The 17,396-nt window shown below is 35.3% G+C and overlaps 1 protein-coding gene across 8 annotated transcripts in view; it reads left to right on the forward strand.

Moving 5' to 3' along the window:
* The window catches only part of LOC113243180 (protein FRA10AC1), a 39,018-nt gene extending 21,826 nt beyond the window's left edge, over positions 1-17,192 (forward strand). For 5 of the 8 annotated variants that reach the window (XM_057308632.1, XM_026481677.4, XM_057308636.1 and 2 more), the window contains 4 exons: positions 2,738-2,856; positions 7,623-7,661; positions 13,208-13,286; positions 15,740-15,906. In XM_057308632.1, coding sequence (XP_057164615.1) covers positions 2,738-2,856; positions 7,623-7,661; positions 13,208-13,286; positions 15,740-15,782 — 280 coding nt within the window. In that variant the 3' untranslated portion in view covers positions 15,783-15,906. Of the gene's footprint in view, positions 1-2,737; positions 2,857-7,622; positions 7,662-13,207; positions 13,287-15,739 lie in introns of all 8 variants that reach the window. The other 3 variants (XM_057308631.1, XM_057308633.1, XM_057308634.1) reach the window with 1 other exon arrangement.
* The last annotated feature ends 204 nt before the right edge of the window (positions 17,193-17,396 follow it).

A 17,396-nucleotide genomic window follows, 5' to 3' on the forward strand; every position in this document is an offset into this window, starting at 1 on the left:
AGGGAGCCTGACATGGGGCTCGATCCCAGAACCCTGAGATCATGACCTGAGCCGAAGGCAGACGCTTAACCAACTGAGCCACCCAGGCGCCCCAGCCCATTTCTTGATTGGATTATTTGTCCTTTGGGTGTTGAATTTGCTAAGTTCTTTATAGATTTTGGATAGTAGCCCTTTATCTGATATGTCATTTGCAAATATCTTCTCCCATTCTGTCAGTTGTCTTTTGGTTTTGTTGACCTTTTCCTTTGCTGTGCACAAGCTTTTTATCTTGATGAAGTCCCAGTAGTTCATTTTTGCCCTTGCTTCCCTTGCCTTTGGCAATGTGTCTAGGAAGAAGTTGCTGCGGCCGAGGTCGAAGAGGTTGCTGCCTGTTCTCCTCTAGGATTTTGATGGATTCCTATCTCACATTGAGGTCTTTCATCCATTTTGAGTCTATTTTTGGGTATGGTGTAAGGAAATGGTCCGGTTTCATTCTTCTGCATGTGGCTGTCCGATTTTCCCAACATTTGTTGAAGAGACTTTTTTCCATTGGACATTTTTTCCTGTTTTGTTGAAGATTAGTTGACCGTGGTTAGAGTTGAGGGTCCATTTCTGGGCTCTCTGTTCTGTTCCATTGATCTGTGTGTCTGTTTTTGTGCCAGTACCATACTGTCTGGATGATTACAGCTCTGTAATAGAGCTTGAAGTCCAGAATTGTGATGCCACCAGCTTTGGTTTTCTTTTTCAACATACCTTTGGCTATTTGGGGTCTTTTCTGGTTCTATACAAATTTTAGGATTATTTGTTCCGACTCTGTGAAAAAAGTTGATGGTGTTTTGATAGGGATTGCATTAAATGTGTAGATAGCTTTAGGTAGCATAGACATTTTCATGTTTGTTCTTCCAATCTATGAGCATGGAACATTTTTCCATTTCTTTGTGTCTACCTCCATTTCTTTCATGAGTATTCTATAGTTTTCTGAGTACAGATCCTTTGTCTCTTTGGTTAGGTTTATTCCTAGGTATCTTATGGTTTTGGGTACAATTGTAAATGAGATCGACTCCTTAATTTCTTTTTCTTCTGTCTCCTTGTTGGTGTATAGAAATGCAGCTGATTTCTGTGCATTGATTTTATATCCTGCCACTGTACTGAATTCCTGTATGAGTTATAGCAATTTTGGGGTAGAGTCTTATGGGTTTTCTACATAGAGTATCACTTATGTCTCATTTAAACAATGTATTATTTGGAGTTTGTCATTCTTACACAGAATTCTGTACCTTTATTCTCATTTCAGATGTTAAAATCAGACTCCTGTCAAGTGAGCTAGAATGTGTCTGTCATGTTGAGTGGGGGAGAAATATCAGTGTTCTGCAATGTGCAGTATATATAAATAAGATCATGGGCTTTGAAACCAGACCCTTGTGTATTCCTCTCAGCTTCTCCACTTACTAGTTGTCTTCTTTGGGCAAGGTTCTTAACCTCTGTAAGACTCAATTTTATCGCTTCTAAAAATGAGGATGCCAAGGTTATCATGGGGTTTAATGAAAGTGCATGTAAAGTGCTTGACATAGTGCCTGGCAAATGGGAAGTTAAGCAAAATGGGGTCCCTGGCATTGAAGATGTTCAGACAAAAATCTGTCACCTTCCATTATTGTGATGGTCAAGTTTCAAGGCCTGAATAACAGTTGAAAGTCTAACAGTGAGATTCTGCAACTTTATAAAATGTATATGTCAGTATATTTTAAAATCAGCTGTGTTATAAATATGCTTTATTAAAGCATATTTTAGTTATTTTAGTTATTAAAAATAAATATTACGTAATTAATAATTTTTAAATTCTTGAAATTGGCAGAATTTTTTAGATTACTTGAATAGCCTAACCTTTATTTCCCCTCTCCATCAGTGAAACTTTAGGTACCAGAGAGTTTTTTTGACCTTGACTTTCGAGCTTCATTTCAAAATTGAAATGATTCTTATGAGAGGCAGAAAGTGGTTGCTGCCTTAAATAATCTTACAACATTTGGTATAAGGACCTTAATTTGGGAGGTCTGATGAGCAAGTTTCTTGAAACTGAACCTCTTTGTTTTCTCTTTATTCTCCTTCCTGGTCCCAGTTTCAGCATTATCACCTTTTTCTATCTCGTATTTCCTTTCTTAACCACTTAAAATCAATTACTTGCCAACCGTGGTACTGGCAGCCTTGTAAACCTGGCCTAGAAGAGATTAAGCTACAGCAGTAAAAGGGCAAATGGTCTAAAGTAGACATTTGCGTTAACAGTAAACCCCTCCATCCTTATTCCTTTATGCCTTTACTGTATTCTTTTATTCTTAACAGAAGAATTTTCTACTTAGTGGTGGTTTAGAGCTGTTACAGCATTTCTTCTTCTTTTATGTGTTTTTTCAAGGTATAGGTAGCTATGAATTACATGGAGGGAAATGACATTTGTTTTTGTAATTAAAAAAAGGCTAAATGATAGAAAATAAAAAGAAGGAAATGAGTAAAACTGATTTATATTTATTAAGGTTTGTATATAGAACTTATAAAAAAATTTGTTTCAGAGTTTTAGGCTTCATTATTTTACAGTATTGTCTTTAATTAATATACTAACCTAAAATAACTCATTTAAGGCTTTCTTATATAAATTACATTGTAAAAATAAGTTACTTGAACTGATTTGACTTTTTTGCTCATTGGTTCTTATTTTTCATAATGGTCAGTTGAAAAAGTTAACTTTAATTTTATATTGTTCAACATAAAGGAGAAAAGAAGTCAAGTCAAAAAAAAGGAAGGATAAAACCAAAAAAGATTATGAGGAGTCATCACATAAAAAATCCAGATTATCTTCTGCAGAAGAGACCTCAAAGAAAAAGGAAAAAGGTACAAGGGAATTAAAATATAATACCTACTCACAGTTTTTAACGTAAAATGTAATCTGCTAAATGTGTCAAATATAGAATTTATTTGGTGAATGCATTTAGATTTCTGTTTTATACTAGTTGAAGGGGGGGACACCTGGGTGGCTCAGTCGGTTAAGTGTCCAACTCTTGTTTTTGGCTCAGGTCATGATCTTGGGGTCATGAGGTCGTACTCCAAGTCAGGCTCTGTGCAGGGCATGGAGCCTGCTTAAGATTCTCTTTCTCCATCTCCCTCTGCCCTCCCCCTTCCTCGCTTGCTCTCTCTCTCCCTCCCAAATGAAAAATAAATAAATCTTATAGTAGTCAAAACTGGTTTGGGAATTGATAAGATTTTTTTTTTTTTTTTAAGAGAAGTGGAGAGGGACAGACGGAGAGGGAGAGAGAGAATCTTAAGCAAGCTCCATGCCCAGCGTGGAGCCGGAGCCCAGCATGGAGCTTGATGCTGAGCTCGATCTCAGGATCCTGAGATCCTGACCTGAGCCAAAATCAAGAGTTGGACGCTTAACCGACTGAGCCACCCAGGCGCCCCTTGGTTGGGGAATTTAGATATGAATTTACAGCAACTTATAAGAGTTTCAAGAACAAGGTTGGTTTTAATTCTTTTGGGGCAGATGGTAATAATATTGCAAACAATATTCTCCTTCCTCACTTTGTCACTTATAGACTCGGTACCTTGAACAAGTCCCTGAACTTCTTCAGTTCTATATTCCTCATATAAGTAGGGGTGATGTGAGTGAAAGGCATTTGAACACTGTAAAACAGTACATAATCTATAAGTCAGTGTAAAGTTATAACACTGGGATTTCATTACCATGGCCTTTGTGATTTTCTCACTAGCTTCTGAGCTTCTTGAAATCATGGAGCTTAATATATATGTCCTCGGAGCCTAGCATGGTGCTGTGCACATACACTTAGTAAATAATTGTTAAATTCAAATCCATCAGTCAGTCACTTACTTCTTCCTCAGTAGTGCTTAAACTCTCTAAGCTGTAATTTCTTCATGTGTAAAATGGTTATGCTAACTCAAGTTCCTAGCTCAGGATTGTTCAGAAGTTGAAAGGAGATAAAGGATTTAAGCAGTTTGCATGGTGCTTGGCGTGTAGTTAGCTATTATAAAGGTTACTGCTAGTTTCTTTTTCAGTCCACAATAGAGTCAAATTGGCTATAACTTAGAGTGAATCAAACTTAAATTATGTAGTTAGTGATAGATTACATTAGATTCAGCCAAATGTTAACACAATACTTGGACAGGAGAGGGCTCCCTTGCTCCAGCTATGAAGATAATTAGCTAGGTTTCATTCTTACATGTACTTTAGTGAATCATAACATATTCAAGCATATAGTATCGCCAAGTTTTCGACTAGATGGTGAGAGGAAAATACTGTTCTTATTTATTGAGAAACAGTATTTGAAACAGAATGCCTTTTTGTGTCTAAATCATTTCCCATCTCCAAAATAAATGTTAATAAATGTGAAAATTCCATTTGGGTTTGAAAAATTTTTGTTTTAAAAATGTTTAATGTATCATACTTGAGAGTTTTATTGTATTTGTTATTGTATTACATAATATTTTATTCTTATCATAGTATGATACCATGTGAATCACTACATATTCCAAATTAAAGAATAATTCCTACCTTGTGAAAGCTTGTTTAGTACCTTCAAAGCAGACGATTAAGTAGCTGGATACTCGGGATTGGGTATGGGATTGGAACCCTCAGATTATACATACGTATGCATGTGATCTTCCTTATAGATGTTTTCCCTGTAGTGTTCCATATTTCAGTAGATGACACCTCTGTCAACCTAAAAACTAATCAGATATCTGGAAATTATCCTCTACATCTTCTTATTTCTCATTATTTATGTTTAATTTGTTCCCAAATCCTGTCAGTTTTACCCCCAGAGTATGTATTTCTCAAGTTCTCTCCACCTTAATTCAAACTACCATGTTTTCTCATCTAGACTACTGCTCTCTTGTCCTTACTAGTTCTGCCACTGTCTTGTCATCCCACCTACTCTCCCCTTTGTGCATTCTCAATAAAGCAGTGATTGCCTGTTGTTCTTAGGATAGTACCAAAATCCTCACAAAGCCCAGGTGCTCAATATGATCCATCATACAACACTTGTTTCTCACCATGCTCCACCTCACTTTCACACTCCACACTCACGGTCTTTTCAGTTTCTAGGAAATGCCAAACTTCTTTCCATTTAGGGACTATGTAGATGCCGCTTCCTCTCTTTCTAACCCCCTCCCCCCACTGCCAGGTCCCATCCTAATCCTCCGAGTCTAAGTTTAAATGTCACTGATCCTTTCTTGATTCCATCCCTGACCACTGAATTTAAATTAGTACTTCTAATTAGTATCCCCAGCACCCCACTAGCACATGTAAGGTATAAGTAATAAAGAATGAGGAAATGAAAGACTTTGAAGATTATTTCAGGACAACTTCAGGGATAGAGAACCAAAGCAGAATGGAATTAGATAACGGTTTCTCATTTATTCTTTATTTAGAGTACCTTTGATAGCAGAGAGTACCGGATAAAGTTCTTCTTTTCAACTTCCGTGGCGTAAAGCAGAAAATGACATTTTAACAAACTTAGGAAAACCATGTGGAACTCTGTAATGTCTTTGTACCTGGGATCATCTGGAACTAGCTTGATTTTGATGTGATGCTTTATAGCCAGACCACCTTAATTTGTCCCAAATTTGAGTAGTAATTAATGCTTAAAATCTCAGGTGCATTTGAACTGTTGACAAAACTTTCTTGATTTCCTTCCTATCTTTGTGGCCTCTCCTCTGCCTCTTGATTATAGGTCCTCCTCAGTCTTACCCTTAGATGTTGGGGTTGCCCAAGGCCCTTATTGAACTTCTCTTCTTTCTCTCTGTTCTCCCTGTATGATCCCACCTACTCCTGTAGTGTCAGTTTACAGCCATACAAAAAGTAAGTGGGTGGATGGATGGATAATTGGATAGCTAGATGGCTGAATGAATGGATAGAGAGAAAATGTAAGAAAGACCAATCGTTTGACTTTGAGGACCAGTCAGTCTGCTTTGGCAGGTCTGAGCAGAACAAGGTACTTAGGCAGAGTGTCTTGACAGAAAGTTGAAGATCTTATCGCTCCCACCACTACCACTGCATCCCCAAGCTTGCTTCTTTGGGAAGGCCTTTCCTGACACCCTTCACCCCCCTCCTCTAGGCAAGCTTAGGTCTCTGTTACACATTTCAGTAGCACTGCACTTCTCCTTTAGAGATACATATCAGTCACCCTTGGAATAATTTATTTTCTGTTAAGGAAGGGACTGTGTGACTTATTTAATTCTTTATCTCCAGTTTCTAAGCACAGTGCTTTCTCCACATAGTAGGTGTTGAATAAATGTTGGGTGAGTGAGTGAATCAGTGAAACAGTAGTTTCTCAACATTGAAAGAAACATCAGAGATCTGCCCTGGGATCATGATCAAAAAGATATTCTGTGGTTTTGCTTTTCAAAGTATGGTCCTCTGGCATTGTCATCACTTGGGAACTTGTTAGAAGTGCACAAGCTCAGACCCTTCCCCAATCTCCTGAATTACAGTTGCACTTTAAGTTCCAGTACCATCAAGTTTGAGATGTACTTCTCTGTATCAGGTACTTGTTCTGCTTTTGCTTCAACACCTCCAGGGAAGAGGAACTTACTACTATCCAAAATATTCTCTTACATTTCAGTTAGTTGTAATTGCTAGCAGGTGTCTCTTTAACTAATTTAGCCCAAATCTACAATTTCTTTCCTTTGGTGCAAGTTATGTCCTTAGGCCTCCAAAGTAAGCCTAACCTCTTTTTACCAATATAGACATTTGGAAATGGGTATTATATTCCTCACATAACAGAGAAGAATTTGTCACCAGCTTAGCTGTATTTTTATTTGCTTTCTGATGAGTAGGAAATCAGAGTGAAGAAATAATAAGCTAAAAACAAAACAAAACAGAAGGAAACAATAACCTAAAGCTGCAGTCCGGGCCTTGGCTTCCTGTGGAGTCCCTACCCTGTGGTTCTGAAACCCTCTTTATTGGCCCTGAAAGGGGCCATGTATGCATTAGCTTTGGTTTATGAGATCTCTATCCAAGGAGGTTGGAGGAATTGGTACTCTCCATCTCTTAGCTGTCATTTTTTTGACTTATCAGCCTTCAGAATTATTTCCCTTGTGGTCTTACTACAGGAGACTCCGTAGAGTGATGATTTTTTAAAATTATGCTAGTAGACTTTCAGTACTTTTTTCTTTCTGTTTCTCTGATTGGATAACTTGTAGAACTGAAACTTTGTTTTATGAAATATTTTGTGTGAATTTTAGTTACTAAGAATTCTCATCTGTATATGAAAAAGTATTGTGAAAAATGAGTATTTATAAACTGCTTTCAGATGTTGAACATCTATAGATAAAATGTGGTTATATTGCAGCTAATCTATGAGGTTTTTTTTTTTAGCAACATGAGTTTGTTTTTTTTTTCCACAGGTGTTCATATTTTTTAAGCTTTGTGGTATATATTCCAGGCATAAAATACCTCTGCCTAAAGGAACCTAACATTTTAATTAGATAAGTTTGAGGAACATGAAAAATTAGAAGACAGTGAGGAGCTTTTCTGTAAGACTATAAAGTAAACTAGACTCTTAGGAAGAATTCTGGTTACAGCTATAACTGTTACACCATTGCAAAATGATTTTTAACAAAACATGCTGTTTTCTTTTCAGGGCATTCATCCTCAAAGAAATCAGAAAATTCTGTAAACAGTAAGTATCTAGTATTTCTTTATTAAATAAAAATGTATAGATTCAAGTTATTCAGTTTGGGTTTCTCATCAATTGTGACCTGCTCTGATGTATTATTTTTTGGTTTTGTACTAAAAAAAATCATAGAGAAAGTACCATAAGTATATGATTTCTTTTCCAATTTTGAACATTTTAAACTTTCTTAGTTTTAAAATAGAAGAGCATAAAATTTCTTCTTCAGTAAATACAATGGATACACAATTTAATTTCACTTTATAGAATATGATGGAAGAAAAGCAGAAGAATGAGGTTGGAATGGAAAAGGATTGGGAAAGTGGATTAAGATTTAAGAAATGTTGCTTATATTGTATACTGAGTAATCTCTGTTATTTGGTGATTTTGACTGATCAAATGAAATGTGTGGTTTGTGTATGGAAAGTAAAATGTTGGCTACTGGTTAGTTATTTAATAAGTACCGTGGTTTCCACCAGATTGTATCAAACCAGATTGGATTTTATTATTATTTTCCTTGCAACATTCCAAAAAACATTCAAATGACTTATAAATACAATAAAGTAAGATTTTTAAAAGTAAAATCAGGATAATGGACAAATAAGATAGACTAGCAAAGTAACGCTTGAGTAAAATTAACACAGACAAATGTTTACTAAAAAGTTCTGCATAATTACAAGGGTAGATCACACATTTGTCACTGTTCTTCCAAACAACCAAACCAAAGAGGGGAACCACCAGTAGAATGATTAATTGTACCCATATGATCATATGCAGGTTATTCATCTTTTTCCAGGTAGAGTTCTGAGAGCAGACTCTCCTGTGGGTTCATAAAAGGGGCATCCACCTGTGATATAACAAACAGTAGCCTTGCATCTCAATAGTAATACAATGTCATAAAGACCTTGCAGTAGGGTTAGGGCTAATAATAAAGTGTAGTTCAATAGCCTATCTAATTCATTTTATAATATCTGGACTTATGAGACTTCTAGGCTTGGAAATTTGTGAACTTAAGAATTTTTTTTTTCTGATTTAAAGTAATATATATTTACTGTGGCAAACTCAGGAAAAAAATTAGTAATTACTCCAAATCCCACCATTCTCAAAGAGAAACATTATTAGCATTTTAATATAATTCTTAAGGAGAATTTTTAAGTGGTTGGTAATCAGAAATTTTGCACTATGAAAAATAGTAAAAGAGAAATTTTAAGATATTTACTGTTTAAAGATTTAATGGAGAGGGAGGTGTCAGTGGAGGCCTTCCTCTAGTTTAAGGATACAACTTATTTCTTATAAATTATTTTGCTCATACCAATTTTGTTTTCAGCATATTTGAAGTGTCCTAAAGCACTGATACTTTGTTTCTTCCCATGCAAATCCTAATTGATCTGTAGCTCCTTTTCCTAAATTAGGTGAAGTGTAGTGACAGTTTCTAGAACATAGCCTGGCATGAGAATGGTAGATTCATGCTATCTAGGCTGAAGTAGTGTGTGTGTGTATGTGTGCATGTGTGTGTGTATACACACACTATCTTTCATTTCCACTTGGATAATGTTGTTACCCTTTTACCACCGTTTAATGTATGGATTATTAAAACCAAATCTATGAAGAAAAACCCAATTTCTGTGGGGAAAAAGAATTTTAACTTGAATTTGTTGATTATTTACTCTTATCAGCCAAAATAGCAAGTTAGGTTTACTTGTACTCCCTCATTTAATCTTAGTAATGGGCATATAATATTCCATTTTGCAGACAGGAGAACCAAGACCCAGAGAATTTACATAAATTGCCAGAGATCTAGTAGTTGTTTAATAGCAAAACTGGGATGAAACACAGATTTATAATTCCATGAAGTCTATGCCCCTTTACCTGTATCATCAATAACCATTCAGTGAATCAAAAAAAGTCCATATTTTATACCCCAATTTTGGCAGATACATTCTATAAATCTGCATTAAATGATTTGAGCTGTTTGTGTCTCAGTTCTATATGTGAAATAGGCATAAAGACACTTAACTTTGTTTTATTATCAGAGCCAAATGAGGCAATATATACCTAAAGCATGTATCCAACACAAAGTAAGTTCTTGATAACCTGTAGCTATTATTATTGTTACAGAAAGGAAAAAAAAAAACCGGACATTAAACAGAGTCTGTGTTTTGTTCTCTAGAATTGGTCAAATCAAAAGTTAAGTCTGTAAAAGTTTGACCTGTCCATTTGTTATCGTAATTGGAGACTTGCCACTTCTTCAGTAAACCCAAGTTATTTAGGTATCATATAATAGCTAGAAAAACCAAGGTGACAGATCTGTTTTCATTATTCAAACATACAGGGAAAATCATATGCAGTTTGCATTTTAGAATTTGCATTCTAGGGGGCACCTGGGTGGCACAGCGGTTAAGCGTCTGCCTTCGGCTCAGGGCGTGATTCCGGCGTTATGGGATCGAGCCCCACATCAGGCTCCTCCGCTATGAGCCTGCTTCTTCCTCTCCCACTCCCTCTGCTTGTGTTCCCTCTCTAGCTGGCTGTCTCTATCTCTGTTGAATAAATAAATAAAATCTTAAAAAAAAAAAAAGAATTTGCATTCTAAAAGCAACAGTGAAAACTTAAAGTAGGTCAAGAATGGAATAACCAAGGCGTTGACAGAACTTGAAATTGTGTTATAGGAAGAAGGTTGAAGGAAATACAGATGTTCGGTTTGGAGAAAAGTGAAGGGATGGGAGGAAAGGGGTAAGGAAGCAGATGTGGAAACTGTGTAGGAAACTTATTTTTGATGGCTATTTAGCAGAACTAGAGTCTCTGGATAAAAATTGCCCAGAGACAGATTTTTGCCTTAATTTAAGGAAAAACTTGTCAATTAGAACTATCTGAAGAAAGGAACAGAGGAATGGGCTGCTTCAGGAAGTAGTGAGGTGTTTGAGCTTAGATTGGACAACCACTTGTCGAGGGAGATGTTGCAGTAAGAGATTCAGTCATTGCATAAGGGCTAAAGACCGTACAGAGAGTCAGTGATGTACATTCTGATCCCCGCTTACTAATAACTGCTGCATGGCTTTGACACTGATACAAGAGTACCCTTTGTAGTGCCTTTTCAGCTCCTTGTGATTGCCTTAGCAGTGCCCCTCCCACTTCTGCCCGGCTGTGGCAGTTACCATAGAGATGGTTTCTAGTTACTGTCACTCTCAGGGACCTAGGAGGGCATAGATTCACAGAGTTGAACTTAAAGGTCATGTAGTCCAGTCGTCTAGATTTGCTTCTCTAACAATATTTGGCTACTTTTTAAGCATTTGATCTTTCAGAGAGAGTTATTTTATAATATTCTAAACTTATTTCGATCTTTTAGTAAAACTAAATTGTCTAGGATCAGAAAACTGGTGTAGGAAAGCTGGCATGTGGGACGTATTGAAGGGAACAAGAGGACAGGTGATTGTAAGGCCTTTTAAAATGAGCTGCCCACTTTTAAAGATCTTAGGTTTTGTTCTTTGACATCATTAACAGGGTAACACCATAATGTTAACTATTAGGCCTAATTAGTTTTTCTGTGCTTGCTTTATCTCATGTTAGTGAGTTTTCATAAAAATAAGAGTAGAACACTTTTATTCTCTCTTCTCACACATTCATTTTGGGACACTGGCAGTTTTAGTGCTGGTGGTCATTGAGTGGGAATCTGGTTCCCAAGGCTTTATAATTTTATCATCTTTTATTGTCTTTGTATGTAGATCATTACAAATACAACCCCTGGGGCGCCTGGGTGGCTCAGTTGGTTAAGTGTCGACTCTTGATTTCAGCTCAGGTCATGATCTCAGTGTTGTGAGATCAAGCCCAGAGTCGGGCTCTGCACTGGGCATGGAGTCTGCCTGAGATTCTCTCTCTCCCTCTCCCTTTCTCCCCTTCCTGCTCCAAAATAAAACCCCTCTCCTTTTTTGCTTTTCCTCTGCCATTTTTGTTAGAATTTGTGCCAGAATAGATGCAGTTAGGACCAAAGTTCAGACATGCATATTGATTCAAGGATCAAAGTCCAACAGGTAAAAGGCTAAAAACACTGTGGGCAAATCAATGCTGTTTTATTTTTGTGTGTGTTTAAGGGACATTCTGTATTGACAGGCTGAATTTGTGTCAGTTCTTTTTGAGACTAACTTATTGGAGAGGAACTATTTGCTAATATCGTATGGCATATACTTTTATTGCCTTATATTTTTCAGTATTTGATAATTTTTAGTTCACTAATATAGGGTGATTTTTGAAACATGTCTATTTTGTTATATTTTAAAAATAGAAATATCTTTATTGTTTTGACTGGTTTTTAAAGCCAATACATGATCATTGTTTAAAATACAAAAAATTTGGAAATGTTTAAAGTAGAAAGTGAAAATATCCTAGGCCACAGGTAGTATAATTACTGTTAAGTTTGGTTGGTCCTTACAAACTTACAGTATATTTACACATATGTAATCATAAATCGGGTTATACCATGCATGCTTTCTGTAACTTTTAAAAAATTTTGAAATAGGGGCGCCTGGGTGGCACAGCGGTTAAGCGTCTGCCTTCGGCTCAGGGCGTGATCCTGGCGTTATGGGATCGAGCCCCACATCAGGCTCTTCTGCTATGAGCCTGCTTCTTCCTCTCCCACTCCGCCTGCTTGTGTTCCCTCTCTCTCTGGCTATCTCTATCTCTGTCGAATAAATAAATAAATAAATAAAATATTAAAAAAAAAATTTTTTTTGAAATAGACGTTTTTCCATGGTAATACTATAGACATGCTAAGTTTTTTTTTAACGGCTATATAGTATTAATTTAACCAGTCTTTGATCCCTAATTGGTGGGGATATAGGTTGTTTTCTTTTGCTGTTATTGTTGTTGTTATTTAATGAACATCTTTGTACATGTATCTCAGGTACTTATTTATTCTAAGTAAATAAATTCTTAAAAGCAGCATTGCTGGTCAAAGGATATGTACATTTTAAACTGATCTGTATTACTAGATTTTCCTCAAGAAAAAAGTTTACAGAATTTTTACTCCTAACAATGTATGAGTGTGTCTATTTCTTTACTGAAACCAGCTTCTTCTAATTAATTTAATCGACATCAATTTTTAAAAGCACCTGACAATATTTTTTCATAATTTAACTAACTGGTCCTACATACTAGTTCATTTCTTGAGTTCTAGATCCTAATGTAAATATACTCTACAAAAATCTTAACCTGCATGTCTTTTGTATGCCAACAGGAAGAAGAAACTAAATCAAAGGCAATTATATTGCAAAAGATTGTTCCTTTTATAAGAGTTAATATTGGAATTGCCACTTTAACTCCATGTAATTTAGAACTTCCCATGAGACTTTCCTTGGTCTTTTTGCTGAGATTCTTTGGTATATCTCAGGTTATTTATTTTTAAAAAGAATTTATTGGTCTAACAGAGTGAATTACATTTTCAGAGCCATAAAAGTTGAAACTAAACTGCAGTTAAATCTGAAGTTAATTTCATTGCATTGGTGGTTAGTTTAAGATATGTTTTAAATATAATACATTTTAAAAAATCTCTTTTAAATCAACAGGAGATTCTGATGAAGAAGAGGGTACTTCAGAATCTGAGCTTTGGAAGGGACCCCTACCAGAGACAGATGAAAAATCACAGTGAGTCCTGATATTAATAGATAATGCATACCCTTTGTATCAGTAAGGAAGCTACAACCACAGCCATTCTTGATAACAATTAATGAAAAAGCTTATCATCGTGAATGTCTGTTTAATGCCAAGGACTTCCTAGCCTGCTAAGATCAGAGTTTATTCCCAGTCATTGTTTGTGGCCATAAACAGCTAACTCATCCAGCTTCCTCTCGATGAGTAAATCTTTCTTCAGCTCACCTTGACAAATGACCCTCTGGTCTTTGCTTAGGATCCTTCAGAGAAAGGCTGTTTACTGGTTCCAGAGCAGCCTATTCTTGATATTCTGATTATCATAAACTTGTACAGGGAGCCCCTTGAAGCTGTTTATGTACCGGTAAAAGTTTACTTGCCAACAACCACCTTAGCCCCCCAAAGGCAGATAACTCAGTGTACACATTGTTATCTGCCCTGGGTTGGAAGAGCTGTCTGGATGTGGGCTGGAATTTTATCAACTCTTGTCATATACTGGGATGTTCAGCGCTTGAGCTTTATCTGTTAAAAGAGGATAAAATAATACCTACTGCATAGAGTTTATTGTGAAGATTTAATGAAATAAAGAATGTAAAGCACTTGGTACAATACCTACAAATATAAGTGCTCAATAAATTTTAGTCCCATTTTGTTAGTCTTTAGGCATATTGGTTCATAATGGAAAGATACCTTTGAGTCAGTCCTAATTCACTAATTTAAGGTGATTATGAAACATCTTGCTAATTATATGTTTCAGTGTAGTAGAATTCAGGTGTGTTGGAAAGAGGTTTTTTAAACAAGATCACTTTTTTTCTGCGACATTAACTTTTTTTTTTTCCAGCCATGTAAAGAATTCCTAAATGTGTGGTCATTATAGATCAGATTAAAAAAAAGTTATTACTGTAAATAAAATATTGCTATCCTAGTAAGCTGTGGACTAAACTTTTAATGGTATAACTTCCCATTGAAGAACTTTATAGCTGAAATGGACAGATCAGCTCAACTTTTTAGGCAGTAAAGATACTTGAGTAAAAATCCTAAGAAGACTCCCATCATCTAGAACTTTTTGTGACCTTATAAATATACTTGACATTGATCAAGTACTGAACATCTAAGCTACACAGAGATTCAATTAATTTCCTTTTTTTTTTTTTTAAAGATTTTATTTATTTATTTGACAGAGAGAGACAGCCAGCGAGAGAGGGAACACAAGCAGGGGGAGTGGGAGAGGAAGAAGCAGGCTCCCAGTGGAGGAGCCTGATGTGTGGCTTGATCCCAGAATGCTGGGATCACACCCTGAGCCGAAAGCAGACGCCTAACAACTGCGCCACCCAGGCGCCACTCAGTTAATTTCCTAATAAAGTTCTTACTACAATTTTAAAAATTTTACTGCATTTGGCTGTCATGCTGGGGGAAAAGGGACAACAGCACGGGGAATACCAAATTGCAGATAATTCTTAAATCAATTTTTTTTTTTAATTTGAACATGGGTGTAATGGCTTTAAGCATTCACAGTTATTTAAAACCAAATAATGGAGTCCCATTATGAATCTCTAATCTAAAAGAACTTTTTCTGAAGAGACTGGTAGACTGGATTTGACTTTCCAGTTTGATTTCCTGTCTCAGAAGGAAGAAAAGCAACTGTGTGTGTATATATACATTTAATCCTCACAGCACCTCTGTGAGGAAATATAATGTTCTCCTTTGTACAAACAAGGAGACTGAGCCCAGAGAAGTTCAGTAACCTGCTCATATAAGCTAATAAGTGACAGAGCTAGAACTTAAACATTGTCTGACTTGAAACCCTGTGGTGTTTTCCTGTATCACTCTGGTTCCTAGTGCTAATATTTATTTAGTACTTGACAGTTTTCATAGTATTTTAACACATTATAATACAATTTAGTATCCCCTTTCAGAGTTTGATCCATTGTTTTAGACATGATATTTACTGCTACAAATATATATTTACTATTCCCAGAGCAGTAAAGACCTACAGCCAAGGAGATTTTCCCCATTCCTAGGAGTAAGACTTATACTTTTCTGAAAATAGTTTTCTTTTTCATTCATTTCTTGCTCAGACTATAATTTGAAGTGAGAATGAACAGAGAAGTTATAAAGTCAACCAAAAAAGTAAAGAGAAGCAGTAACATTTCACAAAGTATGTACCTTAAAGTAAAATCTTAGGTAATAAATACATTTAGGGAGAGGTGGCAACATATAAAACATTTTAAATTTAATCAGTCTGGGTATAGTTATGATTATTCCAAAAGCTAAGAATTATTTGATGGCTGAATCATGAAATATATCAATATATAGAAAAATCTTATATTGAATTAAATTATATTGAGTTAAAATATTATTTTCATTAAGTACATATAATGTGTCACCTAGTAATTTTTTTTCTATAATAGTGGATTTTAATCAATATGTATACTTTTTCTTTTAAATAGAGAAGAAGAATTTGATGACTATTTTCAAGATTTATTTCTGTGAGATGGAAGAGAGAAACCTACATTCCTTAATGTGAAAGTACACTTTGAAACTCTTCACAAAAATTTCATCTACAAGTTGCAGCTTGAGTGGTTTATCTTCAGAAATAAAATCCAACTACTCTCAAGATTTCAGCTGCTTTGGAAGTTTTTCAGTTCTACTGGAGACATGTTTGCCCATCCCTTATATATCTTTTCAGTTGCTTGTCTACGACTGCTCCATCTGTAGCTGCTAGAGAATGAAGCTAGTACACCGTACAGAGAGTCCATTGTTCCTGTATTTTGTAGGGGTTTTTGTTGTTGTTCTTACTCATTCATTTTTATCTTCCCTTGCATCAATTAGTTTAAATTATTAGAATTATTGGTGTTTCACAAAAATTATAAAATAGAGTAAGTATGTCTTCACCTTCTTTACTTGCCTTTGATACACTGGCACCCCTCTTTTTAAGCACCTACTTTCCCATTACCACCTCGCTGCCTTTTTTTTTTTTTTTGCTTACCTTTCTCTTATTTCCTTCTCACCTATACTACTTAGGGGAGTTTGTTACAATCAAATTTGACTTCCCGATGTGTGAGTATTCTATTATAAGGTAAACTAATACCATGGGCGGCGGGGCACAGCCAAAGAGGTCCCAGAAGTCTAAAACAGTAGATTAGATTCATAAAAGTTGACTCTCCAACAGAGAGATTCTATAATAAGATAATTTAACTGAGTAATAGTATGTGCTAGAGCTTATCTAAGGTACAGTCACACAAATATGGATATACTTATATGCCAGGATATATTATAAAATGTAACTTCTTAGTTTGCTGATCATACCCCTCAGAGTTCTAAGCACTCCTAGAATCTGTGTGTGAACTTCTGTGATTATGTATTTATGGGGAGAGAGGGTCCATAGTTTTCATCAAATTTTCAAATGGATTTATTGATTTTTTTAAAAAGGTTTTAACCCATTTTTGTAAAGAGCAAAGAGATGGATAAGAAGATGCATGATTTAGTGAAGAGAGGACCTGTAGAAAACAATCATAGCATTTCAGTTATTTTGTTAAGATATACTTTTTAAAATGACATTTACACATGGAATGATTGGCTTTAAATTGCAGAATAGTTTAGTGTTTTATTTTTAAATGGTTAGTATCAGAGACTTTCCTTTTATTAAATAGTTGTTCTTCATTAATTCAAATATTTATCAGGCTTCTATTATATATGAGGCACTATGCTGGATGTTGCTACAAAGGAACTATCTAGAAAATAATTATGCAGTCATTTCTAAACTGAAAAACTATAAATCAGTATTGGTTTGTTAATGTTGAACATTGTTTTTAAATCCCCTTACTTTCTTAAAGAAATTGTATTTTTTTTTAAATCTCACTACTTAGTAAATAAAAAGGAGTCTTGGTTTCTAAGGAAAAAGTGTTGAAATGTCCAGCAGCAAACCGATATTAGTGTGTATATATATATATATATTATATATATAATATATATATATAAAACATGTTTATTATAAAAATATATTCATAGTTTAGTGATGATCAGAAAATAAAATTCCTATAAAATTAAATGATAACTAGAAAAACTAGACTCTTTTAAAATAGATCCATATATTTGGTATTACAA

Source organism: Ursus arctos, unplaced genomic scaffold (genome assembly GCF_023065955.2).
Source record: "Ursus arctos isolate Adak ecotype North America unplaced genomic scaffold, UrsArc2.0 scaffold_7, whole genome shotgun sequence".
NCBI lineage: Eukaryota > Metazoa > Chordata > Mammalia > Carnivora > Ursidae > Ursus > Ursus arctos.